Raw genomic sequence first — 12471 nt, forward strand, 5'->3', positions numbered from 1 at the left:
TCAAAAACAGAGAACTTCTGTACCATTTCCGTAGTGCTGTCATTATATGAAATTAAATTAAATTGAAAAGAAATCAGTAGATTGTATCATACACATTCAGAAATTCAGAAATGAATTTGACAAACAAAATCCTTTACCTTATTTCTTTACTTTTGTGAATAGATTTTATATATTAACATTCCTCAAGTGTGTGACAGCTTTATCAAAGCAAACTTTCTGAATAATAAAGTAAAGTTACTGTGACTGTGACTGTCTCTTTCCTCTGACCTGAAACTACAGACGGAAATGAACATTTAACCGTTAAAAGTCAGTTAAAGTCAAGCCAGAGCTGCTAACATACTGGTAATTGTTATCTGGACTAAACACACACTAACAATTGTAAACAATTTGGGATTTTGTTCAATACACTTCATTCGTAAATATTCTTTAATTTAGAAGGCTTCCATCATATTTCAAGATGCATTTGGTTGAAATTGCATTTAAAAAGTTTCAAGGTGCAATAGAAATAATAGTTTGACTGTCGACAACTAAAACAATTTGTTATTTGCCCTAATCTCAATTCAAATCCGATTCATTGCACAGCTCTACTTCTTATTAACATAGAGTTGGTCTGGTCTAGAATGACACTGGAGTTTCTCTGTTGTGTCTGCCCCGTCCTGTGTTGTTCAGCTGTTACCAGGCCGCCCACACCTCCTCCACACCACCTCCACTCCTCCTCCACTCCTCCCCACTCCTCTCCTCGCGCTCGCACCCCTCTGGATCGCATTACACAGTGGAAATATCACCTTCTGGTTCCTGGTTGGGCCCTGCGCTGTGGCTTCGCCTGCTGCCAGCTGTACTTTGTCCTGCTGTTGATGGATACACTACGTTTTTGTTCTCCAGGATTCCCTCCACCATTTAGCACTGACACAGGTTTAGAGTAGTCCAAAGAATGAACCAGGAGATAACAAAGTCAGTCAGGCTCATGTCGCTCGGTGTATCAGTCCCTTCTGCCCCAGTGTCAAAGTAAAAGTCCAATTTGACCATTTTGTACCTGCCCAAAGTGATTTCAGTCCAGTGCTTGACAGTCGGCTCAGTCCCTGCCATCCATTTCCTTTTTATTGCTCCTTTTGCAGCAGCCAAAAGCATATTCCACTGGTATCCACCAATCCTTTCCATTGCTGGAGTTTTACAATGAAATACATTGTTTTAAGGCACACGTATAATGCAAAAGTGAGTTTTTGTGCTTTTAACCATGTTCTAACTTTTTTACCTCATCAAAAACATACCTGGAGTAGCATTTAGCTTCATTCATGCTAGTTTGGTGAATCCTGGTTAGAAAATCTCCCCCGTCGACCATTAAAAACACAATAACTGACGTTTTTTTTGTCGATCTGTGACGTCCTTTTGATCCTTTAAAGTGTGGAGATGGTTTGCAGTGCTTCATTCATCTCAGTCCAGTATTAACTGAACAGAACAGTCCCAAAACACATGATAGTGATGAGCCACTTCACAGCCACAGTTTCTCCAAAAAACTCTATTTCCCTGTGAGTAATGTGAGTTTTGGGGATTTTGTGCTTCTCCATTGAGCTGGGCATAGATGTACCCTTACTTCATCTGTTATAACTAATCACAATGTCATTAGTTTTCCCCATTTACTTTTGATATACTAAATGGTCAAGATTATTCTGATAATGGATAAACAGGATTTTTTTGGGTCACTAATAAGGACTAACCCTCCAGTCACAGTATCAGATTTGAGTGTTCAGAAGTTTAGACTTTAGTGAGAAGAAACGTCACGATTTTACAATGATTCACTATTATTGAATTAATGACCACCAAACAACAGTGAAATTAAATCCTTAATTTACTTTCTTTCACATCATATACTCTAGCTCTCCCTTCTTCTAGTATGTGAGCAGCTTAATGAAATCAAAAGTAAAGTTAATCTGACATAAACAGTAACGTAATAAGAAACATTCTATATCGGTTTACATTTTTTGTGGTATAGTTTGACTTGAAATGACAAAATTTTTCTTCAAACATTCATAAAATTATTATTTTCAGTTCTTACGAATATATTGTTACCAAATAATCTTCTTGTCCTTCTATAATCTATAATTTAATTCCAACCTATTTAGATAAATGGTCAGTAAGCGCTTGTCCACTGACCACTTGGTTGCAGGTTCAAAGCTTTTTTTCTCTTTCCTAAAAGTCTTCAAACATGTATTTTAAGATAGTGTAGATTTTAGTTTTTACAATGTTAACCACCCCAAGCCTCTTGATGTTGCTGCTCTCGCTCACCACCTGCCTCTGAACAGCCTGTGTTTATATCCTCTGCTCCGATCGCACAGATAAAACCACATCTATTTTTCATCAGCGCTGAAAACAAGAGTGCAGTTGCAATTTCACTCCGGCCCTTCAGGTACCTCGTGTGCGCCTGGGAACGTTTCACCTGGGGTCTCCTGCATGCTTCAAACAGGGTGCTCACATAATGGCCCTCATATGTCCGCAGCGGGGTCTTCACGTTCATGACCCGCTGGACATGTTGTCGGACGCTCATCTCGGTGCCGTAAACCATCAGGACACGGGACAGAGACATGTGCGTGAAACCAGAGCCGTGTGTTTGATCGCGCTGCTGCTCCATGAAAACGTCGCTGTAATTTATGGTGGAATAGAGAAAACAGCAGCTGGAAGTACATTATGTGTTACAGTATGTGTTACACGTTCGGTCTCAAACCACCGGTCGGTCAGAGCAATTGACCAATCACAGGGCAGTGGTTTGGTGGAAGCCAAAGGCGAAGTGCCCAAACAAACCTGGTTGAGCCGACGGACATGAAGAGGCAGAGTTGAGCAGAAATACAGACTGTTAATGCTGTGTGGAGGAGCGTTCAGTGCATTTGTGTGTGGGAGAAATGTCTGAACCTTTCCCTTCACTGGATTGAACTAAAGCTGTATTTCTCTGCTGAAGCTGAAAGTATTTATCTGCAGTTTCTGCCTGTCGATTGCTTTCAACAGGACCTGTCCCAAATTGATACCGACCAAGCAGATACCATGACCAACTCCAGCACCTTCATGGTCAGACTAGCTGGAGGATTCACTTACATTTGTGCTCAGGCCACAGTTATTTTATTACTTTGTTTACAGATCCGCCGCACTTAAATTATTTATTTTTACAATACAAATAAAATAAATTATTATAATTTTTTTTTTAGAAAGTACCGCCGTCAACGCTAAATAGCTTTAAATTAAATATAAATAGCGATATTAAGTCAAAAGATAAGAGCGCGTGAAGCAATTTTTCATCAAAATCCTGCGGCATTCAAAAATCCGTAAACCAAGTAATAAAATAACTGTGGCCTCATTTTAGGAAACAAGAGCACCCAGACACAGGAAAAATGTCATGCATACTCTAGAGAGAAGAGCCATGAGAGTCTGGGAATTGAACCTAGAACCTTTTCACTGTGAGGCATCAATGAATCGATAGAAAAAAGTGAAGACCAGAAATGTATGTTTGAAATGACACTGCTAAACGCTGCAGAGAAAGGTGACCTTGGTCTTGTGTTATGTCTAGAAGGCTTATGGGAATCCCCCGCGGACTCCTCAGAAGGAAAAGGGGCCTCAGTCTCTCCTTTACTCCTCTTTCTTGGCATCTCAACCATTCATAGCTCTTATATCACTGCGACTCCTTCTGCATTCTGCTGTTGTGTCACTGGGAGAACAACTTGTGAATGAATAATGTCCTGTACACTTTGTAAAGCCAAATCTAAGTTCTTCCTTTCCCCTTGGGCTAAGACCTAACTTGTTGCTCTGCATGTTGTGTTTCCTGACAGACGTACTCGGGCCTGTTCTGCGTGGTCATCAACCCCTACAAGAACCTGCCCATCTACTCAGAGAACATCGTTGAGATGTACCGAGGCAAGAAGCGCCACGAGATCCCCCCTCACATCTACGCCATCTCTGAGGCCGCCTACCGCTGCATGCTGCAAGGTAACACCGCCGCAACACCGTGCTCATGCTGCCGTGGGAACCAGCCTGTCATGTCCGAGAGGAAGCTGTGGACGTTCTAGCTGTTGACTTTAAATGTAAAAAGTGATATTGATATGCACCACAGCAGACAGAAGAAAACATGGTGTGAGTTATCTGGAGTTCTGGACAGTTGAATCTGTCTTTTCACTTATGACGATGCTGTTTGCTCCTTCTTTTCCCGCAAGATCCTAATCATTTGGAGAGTTTTTACCAGAGCTATGCCTTGGTCCCTTTTAAGTCAATTTACGGATGCAAAGGGTAAACTACTACCTACTACTGAATCCTAAAAATAATCCGTACAAAAAGGCTTGATACCAATTTCATGAATGACTATAATATTTGTTTCTTTGATATTACCCGCTCTTAAGGTCATTAAGGATATGACACTGAGATATCACTATTTTTAAAGCTGCTCTATGTAACTTTTCTGGTCTCTAAAAGTATGTTACTGCATTGCCTCAAATGTTATATATACACTGTAGTATGATATTACAGTTGTCTATCTTACATTGATTCAATTACAGCTGTTTTACACTTGAAAAACATGCATTTACTCTGATGGACCCTACAATAACATTTATATTACAATTGCGTTTGAAAGAACAATATCATAAAAGACATTGCTATTAATAAAAAGCAGATTGAAACATGTCAGTAGTAACTAAGGCCAGGCACTTTTTGTAGAGCACAATAGATTTCAAGTGCTCTCCATAACAGGAAAGGTGCATTCACATCACAAAACAGATACAAACAGAAACAATCCTTTTTAAAATGACTTTTAACGGTCAAAGTGCTTATAAAATCCTTCCAGCCGCATGCACAGCTACACAGAGGCCTGACTCATGTCTTCAGGACAATTGTTCCAGATTTTAGATCCATAAAACTAAAAATTAATGGTTAGTATCAATAATAAGTCAAAGATGTTCATTATTCTACAACTCAGATGTTATGGAACTACAACTTACGATAAATATTGATCCCAAAAAGAATAAATGCTGCAGCTTTTTTTTAATGGAAGGAGAAGTGAAATGTTCCAGAAGCTCTTCACAAACGTTCATGTTCAGCCTCAGCCGGCTCAGATACAGAGCACTAGCTTATTTATACACACATCAGAGGTGATACTTCCATGTGTAGGTCCATGTGCAGGTCCATGTGCAGGTCCATGTGCAGGTCCATGTGCAGGTCCATGTGCAGGTCCATGTGCAGGTCCATGTGCAGGTCCATGTGCAGGTCCATGTGCAGGTCCATGTGCAGGTCCATGTGCAGGTCCACGTGCAGGTCCACGTGCAGGTCCCATGTGCAGGTCCGTGTGCAGGTCCGTGTGCAGGTCCATGTGCAGGTCCATGTGCAGGTCCATGTGCAGGTCCATGTGCAGGTCCATGTGCAGGTCCATGTGCAGGCCCATGTGCTGGTCCATGTGCAGGTCCATGTGCAGGTCCATGTGCAGGTCCATGTGCAGGTCCATGTGCAGGTCCATGTGCAGGTCCATGTGCAGGTCCATGTGCAGGTCCCTGTGCAGGTCCACGTGCAGGTCCACGTGCAGGTCCGTGTGCAGGTCCGTGTGCAGGTCCGTGTGCAGGTCCGTGTGCAGGTCCGTGTGCAGGTCCGTGTGCAGGTCCGTGTGCAGGTCCGTGTGCAGGTCCGTGTGCAGTCCCGTGTGCAGGTCCGTGTGCAGGTCCGTGTGCAGGTCCGTGTGCAGGTCCGTGTGCAGTCCCGTGTGCAGGTCCGTGTGCAGGTCCCATGTGCAGTCCCATGTGCAGGTCCATGTGCAGGTCCATGTGCAGGTCCATGTGCAGGTCCATGTGCAGGTCCATGTGCAGGTCCATGTGCAGTCCCATGTGCAGGTCCATGTGCAGGTCCATGTGCAGGTCCATGTGCAGGTCCATGTGCAGGTCCATGTGCAGGTCCATGTGCAGTCCCATGTGCAGTCCCATGTGCAGTCCCATGTGCAGTCCCATGTGCAGTCCCCTGTGCAGTCCCATGTGCAGGTCCATGTGCAGGTCCATGTGCAGTCCCATGTGCAGGTCCATGTGCAGGTCCATGTGCAGTCCCATGTGCAGTCCCATGTGCAGTCCCATGTGCAGTCCCCTGTGCAGTCCCATGTGCAGTCCCATGTGCAGTCCCCTGTGCAGTCCCATGTGCAGGTCCATGTGCAGGTCCATGTGCAGTCCCATGTGCAGTCCCATGTGCAGTCCCATGTGCAGTCCCATGTGCAGTCCCCTGTGCAGTCCCATGTGCAGGTCCATGTGCAGGTCCATGTGCAGTCCCATGTGCAGGTCCATGTGCAGGTCCATGTGCAGGTCCATGTGCAGGTCCATGTGCAGTCCCATGTGCAGTCCCATGTGCAGTCCCATGTGCAGTCCCCTGTGCAGTCCCATGTGCAGGTCCATGTGCAGTCCCATGTGCAGTCCCATGTGCAGTCCCATGTGCAGTCCCCTGTGCAGTCCCATGTGCAGGTCCATGTGCAGTCCCATGTGCAGTCCCATGTGCAGTCCCATGTGCAGTCCCATGTGCAGTCCCATGTGCAGTCCCCTGTGCAGTCCCATGTGCAGTCCCATGTGCAGTCCCCTCTGGTGCCACTGGCCAGGGTAAGAGGGCCTGCTTTTGTTTCACTTTTCTTTATTTAGTCAAGTGAGGAGATAAAGTATTATCTTCTTTTTTCTTTTCTGTACTAGCTCTGAGAAGTTAGCTGTGGCTCTGGTTTGTCATCATGGCTGTTTTACATGACTCTCCCCACGTCATACAGAAGTACTGCACAGTGCACTTAGTCTGAAATATACTATGTGCATGAGAAGTTACAGCTGCCCTTTTATCTTGTGCACAGTGTCACTTCCACCTTAGAACCACAAGAGCTTGTAATGTGCTTCTAATTTAAAGTCCTTTATTCCGCACTATCTGTGTTTCGACAGCCTTGGTCCTTATCTCCAGACTGGCTTGTTACTAGGACATCACTCAAATCCCTGTTTCACTCCCTGTTCTTCCGTTCTGTTCAGAATCTGCTTTCATTTTGTGCTGCTCCATACACAAGCCCAAAGATTGATTGATTTATTCTATTCTCTGATTTACTGTTTTTAAGTAGCTTTGTTTTAAAGAAATTGAGTTTTCATACACTTCTACTTGAGTAATACATTACTTGACAGTGTAACTCCCTTTTCTTCTTACTTACTGTCTGACTTCTTACTTGACCCGTACGAATGATTTGCTCGTACAAATCTCACACGTCGTACAAAACTAGGAGCAGAGTTTCTCACAGCTTTCTTAATATGATGTTTATAAGTCTGACTTTCAGTTCCCAGTGACAAGTTGAGGTGTTCTTGAGAAAAGGAAGCCGTACGATGGTTGTGAAGTTGGGCTTTTTCTATCTCTTCTTTAGTGCTACAGAGCTGCTGCAGAAGTCGTGGCGCTCCGGTGTCCCCCATCAACCCAAAACATGCTCCATACATAAAAATCCTCCAGCTACAGTCCTGACCCAGCAATATGTTTCTCTGTTGCGTCATCATAGTCCAGCATCTACCTGCACCAAACTACAAACTTGAATTGATCATAAAAACATCTTACTGCTGTCGTAAGAGCGATAAGGGGCACTGACCCACAGAAACAAGCGATCAACAATACTGTAATAACTTAATGTGTCTTGAGAATTTTTAGGGCCTGTGTAGGAACATTGGGTCTCTGGGGGTTTGTAGGAAGATGGGCATTGTAGGCCAGCGAAGTGCCTACAAACTTAAAGATGGGGAAATGAGCAATCATGGACTGTTCACAGCTGCTCATATGGGTCATACTGGAGTAAAAGTGTGGGTTTCTCTTCCCTCTGTGAGCAAAGTGACAACAGCGTATCCCCTACTTTTTAAATCACCATTCTACTCTCCGTATTCGTTCCCTAGTACATTTTTTGGCTCCTCTTCCCACCTTTGTCAATTGGTGAGATTCCCACATTGAAAGACATGTTGGACCAGCTCCTGTCGGCCTGGACACGACTGATTCTTCTCTCACAAAAGCCCAACAGTGACAAATGCTGTGGAATGAGGTCAGCGCTGTCCCAGGTCATGCCACACCAGGCTAAATTCTGTGCCTGAGTCAGTGTCACGCGTCATCACAGTGGTGGGACAACCCCCCCCCCCCCCCCCCCCTCGCTCCTCTTCTCCATGGAGACCTCACAGAACTGCCCACCTTCTCCAACACAAGAGCCAACTCATGCTGTTCAAACCAGTCCAGAATCTCTGAAAAACCCCTTTACAAGACTGATTATTACAGCGCATCACTATGGCTGGTTTTTGTTCACTTCCAATTCCCACAGCTGGAGTTTATGTGCCCTCTGCTGGTGCATTCAAAGTGAATCATGCACAATACCACTCCGCTGGTTCATGTTGACTCAATTGTCCAGGAATCTCACTCTGAGGTCCGAGTTCTGAGGACGACTGGAAGGCAGTATACATGTCCCCTTAGTGAGCATTAGCCCTGAGGCTCAAACACCAACTCTAACAAACATAAATCCTCCGCTGAATATTTACATGGTACGTTAAGTGACTCACTGTCTGCCACGTCATTTAGATATTCTTTTATTGTTGGATTCATTTAGTTTTTTCATAAATAGGACTGAAGGGAATTACAAGACATGCGTTGACTTGATTTAGCGCCATGATATCGCACAAAAGCTAACATTTCTAAACCGATAAAAGCCCTATATATACATAATTCTTACTTAGCGTTTGTTAGCGTCATGTCGTAGCAGTGCTGCTTTTGTCTTTTTCAATACGGTTCAATCACTCCCCACATGCGTGCCACTGGATTATAACTTAAACAAGTTTTTGTATTAACTTATACAAAAAAATTTAAGTAGTTTAAAAAGTCCCAAAAAATAGGTCTAATGTAATTGGTGTATTTCATTCACTGTGTTCACCACTTTCTTTCTTTGGTTGTTTGTCTTGAACCAAATTTTGAATCCATCGAAAAAGCTGAATGTGAACATGAACAGTGCAGCCGCAGCTCTGCGGGCGGATCCTTTCTGCTGCTCTGCTCCAGACCACAGCGGGACCACTGTGTGTGGAGTGGCCCGTGAAATGTAGAACATGAGAACCATGGCCAAGTGTCTTCATCAAACTACTATTTCTGAATATTTTAGATACTTTACTTATTCCTAATGTGTCAGATTTGTGACAGATGAAACACTAAACACAAAATTTTCACAATGTTATGATGACCCATTGTCGATTGTCAAGAGGGTTTAAGTCCATGTGACGGACACAAATCCAGCCCATTCTTCCGGGTATCGCCCATAATGAGATAAAACATTAAAACAGTGAAAACATTGCAATCTTTTTCTGTTTGAATTCACTTGAAGATATAACTACAGTAAGGTTTCAATCAAGTTGTAATAATAAAAATACAATGCAGACATTACACAGCTGTGTAAATTGGTTCTGTCATAACATAGACAAAAATGTTTGTATGACTTAATTAAAGAAGACATATTATGCCTTTTCTGCTGTATACAGACACCCATGGATTATTATTTTGTATTTTGGACATTTTAAATCACAGTATTGATTGGCAGGACCCTGCTGACGGCCCTGACTATAGAGAGATGCTGATCACGACAGATCGCTGTGGGAAAACTGGGATTTTTGGTCCAATGTTGAATGCAGTAGAATAAAGATTACTCAAACATACATAAATCACTGGAAGTACAGTTTCGAGAGGGGAATTGAGAAGAGCTAACAATAATAACACAGTTGAAGTGTTACAAATCAAGACAAACAAAATAATTGAAAGAAATCTTTAAAATACTTTACTGAAACATACTGACCATAAAGATAAAATATGAGCCCTATAAAATGTTGTCTAAGAGACAGAGGAAGTCATGCCCAAACTCGGGTTTATTCTGGGGGGAAACAGAGCGGAGGGTCCCGTCAGAGGCTGGAGGGGGGTGGGCCCGGCCAGTATTGTGCCTTACAATAGGAGCTTTGTGCTGCAGTATGAGGGGGCTGTGACCAGGGGCTGGTTCCAGGGGGCTGTGCGAGGGGTGCTCTGGGGGAAATGAGGCCTTCGGTTGGGGCAGAGGGGAGGGCACACCCAGGGTCTGAGTGACAGGACAGGTGTAGGGGTGAGTGCGTGGGTGAAGGGGGTGAGTGAGTCTGTCGGCACGCGCACAGCCCAGTAGAGGGGCACCAGGCTGGGGCAGGTGTGCGGGGCAGCTGTGGAGCTCAGCATATCTGGGTTATGGAGTCATGGGTCAGCACTGAGATGACCGTCTACTCATGCACACAGCATGGCACAGTTATGTGGAGGCGGGGCTATGGCAGAAATGGGTAACATCATATTGATTTTTTTGGAGATATGCAAATAGTATTATGGAGTGTAGTCTTAAAAAAGAAGAGAAACAACTTTAAAAAGAGCTCTGATAAAATAAAAACGATCTGCTTGTCTACATGTACATTTTACTGTTTACCTGTTGTGTTTTTTTCCCCTCAAAAATACTTTTAAAAACAGAAATATTTTGGTTGTTTGGACACAAAGCCACATTATGAAACGCAGTAGTTGAAAGAGGTGGTGTCCGCGTTGTGGTGTGATGGTGGCTGAAGGTAAAACCAGTGGGAATTGCATGTAAAAAGTGCTTGAATAATAGTTTATTTAATGGAATCATCAAACGAGGCAAATTGGATCTATTAAATGTCAGCGAGAGACACTTCTGCTCCTGCCTCTGTCTGCACCTCTCAGAAAACCTTCTCTCTGCTGCCTCCAGTGTATCACCTTCAGGGTAAGTGAGCCACAGGTGACAGAAAAGCTCCAGAGAACCAAACATGTGTGCTCCAAGCCAGTTGTCATGGAAACAACGTCTTTGGTCAGGCTCAGCTCATGCGTCTGAGGGGGCTCATGGCGTTTGTGGTGAATAATGCACGTGAACAGGACCGCCTCTCCGTAGATATGACCTGTAACTACGTCTTGTCGAAGTTTAGTCTATAACAGACTGCGGGAGGCGAGGATTGTTCTCAAGTTCTTTATTTGATGAAAACATGGAGGTAGAAAAGTTTAATACCAAACTGTGGAACATTCCTAAGGACTAACATCTCCATGGTGACAAGCACTTTATCAGAAAGGTTACGCAATTTACCTTTACAGAAGACATACTTTATGTGAGGAACTATAAAATATAACCGATTTTAGTTCACATTTTGTTCAGTTAAAACCACAAGATTGATCTGAAACATGTTCAGATGATTTTTATTATAAGTCATATGCCTGATACATATTTTGCAAATCTTCCCTCTTTTATCAATAATTGATTACATCGCCCCTTTGATCTCCTTGACAATATCCAAAGTTTATGCTCAGCTTAATTCCGTCTCATTTCACAGTGATGAACAGCACATTCTGCAGCCTTATCGGCAGACCAGTTCAATTTTTGACCTCAAATCTCCTCTGATAAGCCTTTCCTCCGGGGAGTCTGGATTCCTCTGGCGCTCGCACAGCTCAGAAGGTGCCACGGTAAACACGCACGTCCCGAACACATCACAAAGAGCCTGTGTGGAGCCAACATCTGTGAGCCATTAGCCCGCCGCCGCTGCATACTTTGGCCCTATCTCCCACTGCGTTCTCTGCCTGCTCATTGGTCCACAGGCTCCACCCAGCATGCCAGACCAGCGACTGCTTTATCCTCAATGGAGGCGACCGTTGTTTAGGTCTGTGGCAGTGTAAGCAAAAACAAAGTGGCTTTCCAGACGACAGGTTGTCCTTTATTGTGGCTTTGAGAAAAAGTACGGACACATTTGAGTTGGTACTTCTTGTTGTGTAACAAGATAATGCTTGGGAAAGTTGAAAGTTGTGGTTTCACTTTCTTTTTGAACACTTGGAGTAGTTGTGTGAGTTTGCAGACAACGGTAAAGACAGAAGAATAGAGGAAATAAGTGGTAATTGTCCACTTCCTTTCCTCCATGGCAATTGTCAACATAACGCTAACAGATAGAGACGCTATTTAGAATTATTCACAACTTTTTGGAGACTTTTGGATTAATTTATCATGTTTTGAATTACCTAAAATAATAGATGGATATAGAAAAAGAGTAATTGAGCACTTCCTGGAAAAGGCCTGCACCACATCATGACATCAGCAGGTGGAACAGACTTTTGAGCTCTCAAGAACAGGATTTCTCAAACATACAGTATGTGAACACAATATGTTTTTGATGTGGGAACAGCATCACATCATGGTTAATAATTAATATAGCATAAAATGGAACCTTTAAGTAGTATTGAATTCAAATTACATTGATTTTTATTTTTGTTTTGCTGCCAAACAGTGCAATACTCAAAACATAAGGTGATCCTATGCAATATTGTGGTTTATAACTTATAACTGTTTATCTATGTGCAGCCTTGGCTCTGCACCAGAAGTCACTGTGCCCACCCGGGCTGTATCCTGTCTCACTATCAAAGCAAACGTTTAATATGAAGTGGAACTTCATC

At 43.4% G+C, this 12471-nt stretch overlaps 1 protein-coding gene across 3 annotated transcripts in view; it reads left to right on the forward strand.

Annotated features, from left to right (window-relative positions):
* Positions 1-12471, forward strand: part of LOC140357889 (myosin-10) — a 106238-nt gene that overhangs the window by 14513 nt on the left and 79254 nt on the right. For all 3 annotated transcript variants that reach the window (XM_072442437.1, XM_072442438.1, XM_072442439.1), the window contains exon 3: positions 3813-3969. In XM_072442437.1, coding sequence (XP_072298538.1) covers positions 3813-3969 — 157 coding nt within the window. The remainder of the gene's footprint in view (positions 1-3812; positions 3970-12471) is intronic.

This window comes from Eucyclogobius newberryi, unplaced genomic scaffold, assembly GCF_026437365.1.
Source record: "Eucyclogobius newberryi isolate DKJ021-1_F unplaced genomic scaffold, fEucNew1.0.hap1 SCAF_13, whole genome shotgun sequence".
NCBI lineage: Eukaryota > Metazoa > Chordata > Actinopteri > Gobiiformes > Gobiidae > Eucyclogobius > Eucyclogobius newberryi.